This window comes from Genypterus blacodes, unplaced genomic scaffold, assembly GCF_046128005.1.
Source record: "Genypterus blacodes isolate CSIRO-AG114 ecotype Tasmania unplaced genomic scaffold, CSIRO-AGI_Gbla_v1 ptg000073l_1, whole genome shotgun sequence".
NCBI classification, from domain to species: Eukaryota; Metazoa; Chordata; class Actinopteri; order Ophidiiformes; family Ophidiidae; genus Genypterus; species Genypterus blacodes.
Genome location: NW_027466883.1, coordinates 1,349,964 through 1,361,373, shown reverse-complemented (window position 1 = coordinate 1,361,373; position 11,410 = coordinate 1,349,964). Strand labels below are relative to the sequence as shown.

Sequence of the window (11,410 nt, the reverse complement as noted above, 5' to 3'; positions counted from 1 at the left end):
AATTAATGCGGAGAGATGCTTCCCCTTGCAGCCGCCGGGGGGCAATTTTGGGGTTAGTTGCCTTGCTCAAGGGCACCTCTGCACAGGACATGCGCCGGCATCCCTCAAGCCACCAGCCAATCCTCCATTTTTATGTTGGTCCTCCTGAGACTCGAACCGGCGACCCATCGGCTACCAGACAAGCAACCGTCCAGACTGAGCCACTGCCGCCCCATGGGAACAGGGAGTGTATGAGTTTCCAACGAATTCTGTCTCATTTAATGTCGCAATAACATTAACTGCTAGTAGCTAATCCCCTTAAGATTTCATGAGCAGAGTTTTTAAACAAAACTACACCTGTTGCCAAGAATTCATGTGGGCATCAGTATAAAAAGGCAGCTGAGTCTCAGTCTCAGCATCAACTCTCCACAGAGACATCAACTCTCCACAGAGACATCAACTCTCCACAGAGACATCAACTCTCCACAGAGACATCAACTCTCCACAGAGACATCAACTCTCCACAGACTCACGTTCACTGTCAGCAGACGTGTAAGTTTACAAAAGTGTATTTTTTACGCTGTTCGAACCATAAATGTATGATTCAGTTATTAACATAAAGTATTTCAGTTTTCATTTAATCCTGGAGGCACATTAACAATTTGACCATATTTCCATGTGTCCTGGTTGTGATCTTTTCTTTGATCCAGGTATCCACCATGGGCAAGTACATCACAGAACTCAAAGTGTCAACTAATCAATCAGAGGAGGAAAAATTCAGTGCTGGAGGCTTCCAGAAAATCAATGTTGATCTGAACAAAGGAGCAGGAGGAAACTCCATCTACCTTTGGTACAAAAAAGGTGACTGTGGAGCAATCACCAGGATTCAAACCACATTCATTCAGGGTATGGATGTTGGTTTGATCAGGGAAGGATACACCAAGATTGCTAAAAACCTGAATGCTGGAGCAGGAGGAGACGACATCTACCTTTGGTACTTCAGAGGTTCCACAGAGTACGACACTGCCATAGTGGACATTGATGTCACTGTAGATGCAAATGCTGAAGCTTCAAAGTTCACCCATGGCTGGGAGAGAGTGGGCGGTGATCTGAACCGCAATGTAGGTGGAAACTGGATCCACACCTGGGTGAAGAGAGAGAAGCAAACATACATCTGTGATGTCACTGCCACCAATGGCTTCGGCATTGATGCAGACAACTTTAAGGAAGGTTACATCCGTATGGATGAAGATGTGAGCAGAAGTGCAGGTGGAATCTATAGCTTCATCTGGTACCGTCAGACCACTGACCCCAAGAAGGGACTACAGGAACTGGAGATCTCAACCACTGATGATGAGTATCAGCAATATCAGCAGCGAAAGCTCACTCTTGTGCCTGTTAATCTCAACGAGGGAACCTGGGGTAACAAGGTGTACCTGTGGTCCAAGAGAGAGGGATGTTTCAAACCCATCAAGGCCACCGTTGTTCTAGTCAACCCAGGCGCCATACATCCTTTCCAGGTGGCTGGTGTCCGTGTCATTGCTGGGAATCTGAATGCAGGAAATTGCGGCTTCCCTGAGTTCCTGTGTTATCTTACCTGAGGAGCTGAGAGTCTTCATGCTGGCTGAGCTCTGCACTCACAATGATTTCATGCTTTAACCAGAGCTCAAACTTGCTTTATGACATTGTGTCATCATTTATAATCAATTCAAATCAATGTAACCATGGAATGATTATTACTCTGTATCCATTCATTCTGTTGATTTTCTCTGATCAATAAACATTTATCAGCATCTGAAGTTTGCCTCTGCTTCTATGTTTTGTTCTCAGTTTAGCTCACTGATGTGACACGGTGGTGATATCAATCTATTTTCATCAGATGGGACATTGCATCAAAACAAAAGTCCACATATCGACTCCAAACTTCAGGTAGTTGACAAACCTTAAGAGAATCTGTCAATCATTCTATTGTCACATAAACACACTAAAACCAGAGAGGCAGAGTGAAAAGCAGCGTAATGTTTCTCTCACTCCAGTCTGCTGCTCTACGCTTCTGGGAGCTCTGATCAATATGCAGAGTCAGAGAGAGTCCACATGTTTCAGACTGATCATAGCAGGAAGTACAAGGCTGACATCTGCTGGAGAGATCTGGAACTCCATTACATGTTTGAACTTCTTATTCAAAAACATGAACTGATTGATGATGGTCGTCCTCTGTGTGTTGTGTCACTGCTGCTTCATTATCCAACGTTCACAGCATTTGCTCTCTTTTGTTTAAGATTGTGTGGAACAACTCAAACCAACTGTGAGTGAACTTACACTTTGCTTTATTGTGAAATGTTAAGACTGGTGACAAATATATACTTTATAGTGCCGGAATTTACTGTGAATTTGTTAAAGTATCCTAAAAGCGCTTGAAGTAACCGAATCGCAAGTCAAACTGAGACGGTTTTGAGAGTTCATCGTTATGAAATAAAATACAATAATGCGCAGGTCTGGCTCAGAGTTCTGCACCCAAAGAAATGTGAACGCTACAAGCTATTGGCGCTCTTGGGCAAAGAAAAAATATTACATTGTCTTTCACCCATCTCCAATATGATTAATGAGATTTTTGATGGAGAAACAAAAGCTGCATAAAAATCAAAAAGTATACAAGTCATCATGAGGCCTCTTCAGCCGTTGCTCCTTTTTGCTTTACAAGTGTGAAATGGAAACAGGCTGACATACGAGTGGCATTAATGCTCTCAACAGCTGCATTAAAGTGCCAATGTGTTAAGATTATTTTGCTAATTGCTCAATCAGGCCTCCCTTTGTCAAACAAACGGCTCCATACTGTATATATTCACTTATTGAAGTGGATTCCCAAATAGATTCTCTGTTTGTGCTGCAGCATATAGATTGTTGACATATAAAGGCTGGCAACATATCTGATTCCACAAAATCAACTTCCAACTAACCTAGACATTGTTGGATAATCAGCTGGCCGATACATTTTGTCGAGGCAGCTTTCTATTTCTACAGCACAATCTACTGTCACCAGGCCTTTTGTTAGGAGTGAAGATCATCTGCAGACAGTGGAGGACTCATTTTACATTTTTGTCTTCAGTGTCGGGACAACACTTGCAGGTAAGAAAGGTTTCCTGTCCCAAACCATGCTGACATCGCATGCAAGTGTGCCAACAGCATGCACACTTTACACAGAAAAAGGAAAACAATGGGCCGAGCAGAGATGTAGAAAGATGGTGTCCCATATTAACATTAAGGAGCAGGCTTTTTTCACTAAATCTCCAATTTACAATAAACAATAAACAATAAACATTTATCAGCATCTGAAGTTTGCCTCTGCTTCTATGTTTTGTTGTCAGTTTAGCTCACTGATGTGACACAGTGGTGATATCAATCTATTTTCATCAGATGGGACATTGCATCAAAACAAAAGTCCACATATCGACTCCAAACTTCAGGTTGTTGACAAACCTTCAGAGAATCTGTCAATCATTCTATTGTCACATAAACATACTAAAACCAGAAAGGCAGAGTGAAAAGCAGCGTAATGTTTCTCTCACTCCAGTCTGCTCCTCTACGCTTCTGGGAGCTCTGATCAATATGCAGAGTCAGAGAGAGTCCACATGTTTCAGTCTGATCATAGCAGGAAGTACAAGGCTGACATCTACTGGAGAGATCTGGAACTCCATTACAAGTTTGAACACGATTGAAAAACATGAACTGATTGATGTTGATCGTCCTCTGTGTGTTGTGTCACTGCTGCTGCTTCTGGAAGATCTCCGAGAAATACCCTTTGCTTATCGTGGCATGTCCACATTTTAAACAGCCTTTAGGTTTTTAACTTTGCGGTCAAAGTTTGTCATGACTCAGTATGTTGCCTAACAGGGGGAAGGGATCATTGTCCTCTGGATCCACTAGTCCAGATACCCAGCCTCTTTAAATCGACCTCTCATTTAATGAGTCTTATAAATTAATCAACAAATTGCAGTAATGACAGCGACGTGCCTTGAATGAAAGTGCAGTTTTTTAGCCTCCACAAGCCAATTACACCTTGTATTTCATTGTCGTCATTTTGTAATGAACTTCTCAGTCAGTTGTAGGAGTAGCACATTTCTCAACTCATCTCTTTTCTTGTTTCTCTCGTTTTCAGCTTTAAAAAAAAAGCCTTGGCTTCAAAACAATGGATGTTAAAAAATAAAATAGCCTTATCAGAAAGGACTCAGAATGAATAAACATTAAGTATAAATAAATAAAAGCTTTGTGTTGTGAAAGTGGAAACAGAGTGCTAAGTGGAGGAATCGTGAGAACAAATTAACCTCAGTGGTGAAATGATTTCTATTCAAGCATGTTTTCTAATTGATTGTCATTTTTCAATGCAATATGTCCATTTTTACTCAAGCTTATTCAAGCTTCAATGTACCTTATCCACTAAAGCCAATTTCCCACCAAAGATTCTGAGTAATTTTCCTAACAACTTGGTTCTTGTAGTCGGATTTCAAGATCTCCGCTCTCCTTCCAGGTTTGGACCTAAAAAAGGGGACTGGGGGGTCTGAGACTCCTGAACAAAGACATCCTCCCCTCCACCGCACAGGTTTAGGGGAGAATTAAGAGGTTGGAGAATTGAGAGGCCAGAGTCTGTTTGGAAGAGGAGCAGGGTGATGAGATCCATGAACCAAACTCAACAGGAATCAAAACAGGTCTGTAAATTCTTTTTAATTTGGATAGATGCAGAGGTCTTGTTGAAAAGTTTGCTGAGGAACTGAAATATCTAGAAAAAAGAAAAGAGACAGAGGGCCGGTGCTGCAGGAGGAGGAGGAGGAGGAGGAGGAGGAGGAGGAGGGGGACCCTGGAGCGCATGAATGACCGCACCTGCCAACTCAGACGACGAATCAGGTCATGTTGAATGCATACATACACATGACACTGATGCTGACATTGATAGAGAGGAAAGAGACATTTTAAATTTAGAGAATGTTGACTTGAGATTGAATTATCAAGGAAAAGCAACACCTTTTCTGTGTGATTCTGGGGCGTGTAGCACTGTAATATCTGCCAATAGGCAGGGTTACCACATTTGCTTAAGTCAAATAGAGTGAGTCAGATCAACCACAGGACAAAGCACAGTTGAACTATTGACAGCTCCAGTGTCCAAATCTTCTGGGTAGGGACCTTGTGTTCAAATTAGGCATAGGACTGATGCCAACAGACAGTGGCATGAAAGTGACCAGGGTGGAGCACGTGGGGCTCCATGTGCTTGAGGGCCAGAACATTCTAAATGACTGGTATAGCCTGGATCTAGTGACTATAGGACCTAGTGTTCCTCCTCCATATAAAATGAAGCTTCCAAACAACAATCAAACTCATCATTTATAATGTAAACCCTTGCCTTGTTGATGGAGATATAATTTCCATGATGACCACGCGAAAACAGTCATATCACACAAAAATGAAGTTGCTAAAATGGGAATTGGATTGATTTATAGAATGAGATGAATCTTGAAACAGAGGATGGAAACAGAGTAGAGAGAAGTGTGGGAAACCAGACCAGGAGAGTTTCTGTTTGTGCTTGTGGTTGGCTGCTCACCACTGAGGTGGAAAAGGTTCAGGATGCTCCTTAATAAAAATGGACAGTAGATGGCGAGACCAACTCAAAGACCACCTTGCTACTGCAGAACCCTGCCTGCGTATTCTCAGTGAGAACCTGTGTCGCTCTCATATCACGCAAACAAATCTGCCAATGGCTCAGATAAAATTAAACTTTGAACCTTTTTCAGTACATTCTTAAATTTTATGACGTGATAAAAAATAAATAAATATATGTCCCTATGCTTTCAGATGTATGAGCTGTAAAGCATGGTGACAATATGGGGGCAAATGGGCCAGATTGGGCTAAATGAAGGAGGACAGGAACTAAAGCAGCAGTGCAGCCGTCTGCCTTCACTGTATGTGGAGAGTTTAACCCTTGCTAAACAGAGCATGCAGAATGCTGCTCAAGCTACCATGACAGCACTTATTAGAGATCCACTCTGCAAAATGGCTCCTCCTATAATCCAGGGTCAGAAACGTGCTGATGATGCCTTCCAATATTACCTTTGGTGTGTCTATCGTGTTTTGGACTGTGGTCCAATTCATTGTGTGTAATTAGCTGCAATCATTGATGCACAGTTTATCATTAATAATTGTTCAACCCAGTCCTCAGTGAGCCCTTAATCCAGCAGAATCTCTGTCCTGCCATGTTACCACCTAATAGTCCAAGTTCCTGAGAGCAACTTGGAGTAACAGGTGGAAGCATTTCAGAACATGGTATGATAGAAAACCTGCTGGATTAGGGCTGATAGAGGACCAAGATGGAGAATTCATTGATGGAGTCACTGGATAATTTTCCGATCAAGTAAAAAATAAAAGTAGAACTACTTCATTGTAAATTAATGGTTTACATATTTAGTAAAATATTCATTACAATAAATCATCTCAGCCATCTTTGTTCAAACTGTTGGGCAAATCTGAATGAAAATGTGTGAATGAGCTGCTGTCCACAGAAAACATTTTATTGTGAGTGAGTTGTGTTTTGTGATGAACAGCCTGCGACAGCCTCAGTCGTGTATCAACACTGCCCTCCTCCTGCTTTGTGTGGTACAGCACAGCGTGTCAGTGAGCGATGCAGGAGGGTTTCTATCCAGTTTGCTTGAAATATTCAGAAACATATTCTGTGTACATGCAACTCAGTTATGCACATATACTGCATATATGTAAATACTGTGTAAATATATATCTTGTTATTTCTTTTTTTGACAAAAACCTATGCACAGAGGCAAACCTCAGATGCTGATAAGCGTTTGCGTGTCACTGATACTCATCATCAGTGCTTCCAGTTCCTATAGTCTCTTCTTAGGGTCAGTGGTCTGAAGGTACCAGATGAAGCTCTTCATTCCACCTGCATCTCTGCTCACATTTTCATCCATACCAATGTTACCTTTCTAGAGTTGTCTGCATCAACGCCAAAGTCATAAGTGGCAGTGACATCCCAAATAAATGTTTGTTTCTCTCTCTTCACTCAGGTGTGGATCCACGTTCCACATACATCGGGGTTCAGATCACAGCCCACTCTCTCCCAACCATGGGTGAACTTTGAAGCTTCAGCATTTGCATCTTCAGTGACATCAATGTCGACTATGGGTGTGAGCACAATATCAGCACGTATGAATTTGCACAATTTTGAATTCATCAATGTATTGTAGTAAAATAAACTGAAATTGAGTGAAAAAGTAAATTACTGTGTACATGCTGAGATCTGCAAAATGACTACAGATGGATTATAAACATCCATTTGGCAAAATAGGAGCAAACAGTAACTCCTCATTGCAGTAACTGTGTAATATGATGGTTTGAAATTTTTTGCAGATAGGCCTCTGGCACTATGTGGTATGAGTGTGAGTTTGCAGCTTTTAACAAGTCGTACTTTGGACTGTGCTGCGAGGGAAGCGCGACCATGACTTCCTTAGCTTTACCATGCAGTGCAACAATAGAGCCAAAGATGTTGGGAGGCCACTGGAGTGCATTAAAGCACCAGAGAAGGTCACCCATCTTATTCAAAACAGAGATAAAATGGAAATCCTTTGAAAGAAAAGGTATTTTATTCAAAATAAGCAAGCAACCGGGACTTAAAGGTGTATAACAAAACAACCTACGAGACGTAAATCAAAGTAAAACAACTACGGGGGAAACTAGTTTTCTATTTTCTTTACATTTTTCTGTTTTTAATCGTGTCTAAGTGTCCTTTTCTTTTCCTGATACTTTTATCTTATTTTATTGTAAAGCATTTTGAATTGCTTTGCTGCTGAAATGTGCCATATAAATAAAATTGCCCTGCCTTGCGATAACAGGCGTCTACTTCAGTTTGATGAAATGCCAACTGAAGTACTAAGGTAATCTGTTTTCTTATATGAAAGGAAAAGGTGAAGAGAAGGAGGATGAAAAAGGATGAGGAAGACATACCTGATGCCAATAAAGAGTTTTTTGTGAGATGTGTGGATTTCTAAAGAAAGTAAATCATCCCTAGGGTTCAAAGTTTATGGTGTGTGGCAGTAAAGGTATTGCAACATTGAAGGAGACTGAATTCCTTGGAAACTCATGGATTCCCTGTTACATCCTTTCACATCAATAAACTACAGACACCTCAAAGTAAAGTTTACTTTGAGGCGTTTACTTAGTAAACAGTAACTGTGGGACGATCAGAATGTGGAAACATACAATGCTTCTGTAATATCCTCTTAGAGGGATATTTTGGATTTTCAAACAAATACTCGTATTTGCTGCATCTTACCAGTGTATTTGATGGTCTCACCCATCATCTCCTTCGTCATCTCCTTCACTGTTATGAGAACGTGCCACACTGGCAGTGTGCTGCTCCATCGTGAATACATATGGATACCTTCCCACAAACATCACCACGTCAGCAGCAACCCAAAACTAAGAAAATGTTTTGGAAGATGTACAACACGGACGTGTGGTATCAGAATGTTTATCTGTGTGCGAGTCCCTTTATGCTATCTGCTGATCTCTGTTGATGTTATTGTTGCTGTAAGAGAAGATTACTACATTCAGAAAGTTGCAATACTCGTAGAAAGCTTTGATTAAATCTAATAATCTGAGGTAAGCTGGGGAGGAGCACAGCATTTTGGAGTGAAATTGGCTTTGGTGGATAAAGTACCTTGAAGCTTGAAGAAGCTTGAAGAAGCTGGAAGAAGCTTGACCTTTGAGCCTGAAATACCTTGCAGCTCAGTCATTCATTGATGTGAGAGGGAGTTTACCAGTTTCAATGAATTCAGTCTGATTTAATGTTGCAATAACATTAACTGCTACCCATTGTAAACTTTGAGGAAATAAGTTTCTTGAGAAAAGTACACCTGTTGCCAAGTGGAGATCAAACAGGAATCGTAATCAAAAAGGACTTAAATTAGAAAACATACCTGAGTAAAAGTCATGTAGCCACTGATGTTCATTTGTTGTTATTTTACAATGTCACGATTCCTCCACTTTCATGTCATGTCACTGTGTTTTAATTGCACATTTGATTCATGTTTTTCATTTTGTTGTGTGTCATGGCTGTACGGCTGTAGATTATTGTCTGCAATATACTCATTGTGTGAAACTGTAATGGAGTTTGTGTTTGTTCTTCTTTAGCTCTTACTCAGGAATTTATTCAAACTAAAGTAAAGTGAACCATCATTCATCTTCGCTGTTGTCTCTCTGTCTCCCCTACAGGCCGCGTCATGCTGGTGCTGGTGCTGATTATAGGTTGGGCCGGTCTTTCACTCACTCTCTTCCCATCATTGGGCAGCTCCTTGTTGTGCGTTGCTGACACACTGCGCTTTTTGATTATAGTTTGAACATTCTTTATTAGTTCATCTTTAAGCACTTTAGCCGTGTGGGTTAATACTTTATCTTTTTATTCTCACAGCAACATCATTGTCTTTTGTTTCTGGTTCTTTTCCCATCAGTTATGTGTATTTTTGACTTTCTGTGAGTGAGTGAGTGAGTGAGTGACTGAGTGTGTGTTATGAGTGTTATTTATATATATACATATACTGTCACCTTGCTCTCCTGTATTTTGATTTATAATTATTTACACAATTTCAAGGTAATTCTAACACTGAATCCCCCATCACACAATATGACACTCTCCTACTGTACTGTTAAACTACATATACTCCACTTATAAAAGTTCTAATTAAGAACTTAGGGTAAGGACCTTTGAGCCTGAAATATGTTGCAGCTCAGTCATTCTTTGACGTGAGAGGGTGGAACAGTGAGTTTATGAGTTTCCAACGAATTCTGTCTCATTCAATGTCGCGATATCATTAACTGCTACCCGCCATCAATTTGAGGAGATAAGTTTCTAGAGAAAACCTCACCTGTTGCCAAGAATTCATGTGGGCATCAGTATAAAAAGGCAGCTGAGTCTCAGTCTCAGCATCAACTCTCCACAGAGACATCAACTCTCCACAGAGACATCAACTCTCCACAGAGACATCAACTCTCCACAGAGACATCAACTCTCCACAGAGACATCAACTCTCCACAGAGACATCAACTCTCCACAGCCTCACATTCACTGTCAGCAGACGTGTAAGTTTACAAAAGTGGATTTTCTACGCTGTTCGAACCATAAATGTATGATTCAGTTATTAACATAAAGTATTTCAGTTTTCATTTATTTCCTGGAGGCACATTAACAATTTGACATTATTTCCATGTGTCCTGATTGTGATCTTTTCTTTGATCCAGGTATCCACCATGGCCAAGTACATCACAGAACTCAAAGTGTCAACTAATCAATCAGAGGAGGAAGAATTCAGTGCTGAAGGCTTCCTGAAAATCAATGTTAATCTGAACAAACACGCAGGAGGAAACTCCATCTACCTTTGGTACAAAAGAGGTGACTGTGGAGCAATCACCAGGATTCAAACCACATTCATGAAGGGTATGGATGTTGGTTTGATCAGGGAAGGATACACCAAGATTGCTAAAAACCTGAATGCTGGAGCAGGAGGAGACCACATCTACCTTTGGTACTTCAGAGGTTCCACAGATTACGACACTGCCATAGCCGACATTGATGTCACTGCAGATGCAAATGCTGAAGCTTCAAAGTTCACCCATGGCTGGGAGAGAGTGGGCGGTGATCTGAACCGCAATGTAGGTGGAAACTGGATCCACACCTGGGTGAAGAGAGAGAAGCAAACATACATCTGTGATGTCACTGCCACCAATGGCTTCGGCATTGATGCAGACAACTTTAAGGAAGGTTACATCCGTATGGATGAAGATGTGAGCAGAAGTGCAGGTGGAATCTATAGCTTCATCTGGTACCGTCAGACCACTGACCCCAAGAAGGGACTACACACACTGGAGATCTCAACCACTGATGATGAGTATCAGCAATATCAGCAGCGAAAGCTCACTCTTGTGCCTGTTAATCTCAACGAGGGAACCTGTGGTAACAAGGTGTACCTGTGGTCCAAGAGAGATAAATGTTTCGACCCCATCAAGGCCACCGCTGTTCTTGTCAACCCAGGCGCCAAACATCCTTTCCAGGTGGCTGGTGTCCGTGTCATTAAGGGGAATCTGAATGCAGGAGATGAGAGCTTCCCTGAGTTCCTGTGTTATCATACCTGAGGAGCTGAGAGTCTTCATGCTGGCTGAGTTCTGCACTCACAATGATTTCATGCTTTAACCAGAGCTCAAACTTGCTTTATGACATTGTGTCATCATTTATAATCAATTCAAATCAATGTAACCATGGAATGATTATTACTCTGTATCCATTCATTCTGTTGATTTTCTCTGATCAATAAACATTTATCAGCATCTGAAGTTTGCCTCTGCTTCTATGTTTTGTTCTCAGTTTAGCTCACTGATGTGA

General features: G+C 41.2%; 2 protein-coding genes across 2 annotated transcripts; both read left to right on the top strand.

Annotated features, from left to right (window-relative positions):
* Window positions 1-391: 391 nt before the first annotated feature.
* Window positions 392-1,778, top strand: LOC143006406 (uncharacterized). Its single transcript, XM_076157853.1, has 2 exons — window positions 392-531; window positions 690-1,778. Exon 2 carries the CDS (start codon window positions 699-701, stop codon window positions 1,578-1,580), a length of 882 nt encoding a protein of 293 aa, XP_076013968.1. The 5' UTR covers window positions 392-531; window positions 690-698; the 3' UTR covers window positions 1,581-1,778.
* Window positions 1,779-9,963: 8,185 nt separating this feature from the next.
* On the top strand, window positions 9,964-11,361 carry LOC143006407 (uncharacterized). Its single transcript, XM_076157854.1, has 2 exons — window positions 9,964-10,113; window positions 10,273-11,361. The coding sequence occupies exon 2, from the start codon at window positions 10,282-10,284 to the stop codon at window positions 11,161-11,163; it is 882 nt and encodes a 293-aa protein (XP_076013969.1). The 5' UTR covers window positions 9,964-10,113; window positions 10,273-10,281; the 3' UTR covers window positions 11,164-11,361.
* Window positions 11,362-11,410: the final 49 nt, after the last annotated feature.

Coding starts and splice junctions, on each gene's coding strand:
- LOC143006406 (XM_076157853.1), top strand. CDS start 699: ATGGGCAAGTACATCACAGAACTCAAAGTGTCAACTAATCAATCAGAG.
- LOC143006407 (XM_076157854.1), top strand. CDS start 10,282: ATGGCCAAGTACATCACAGAACTCAAAGTGTCAACTAATCAATCAGAG.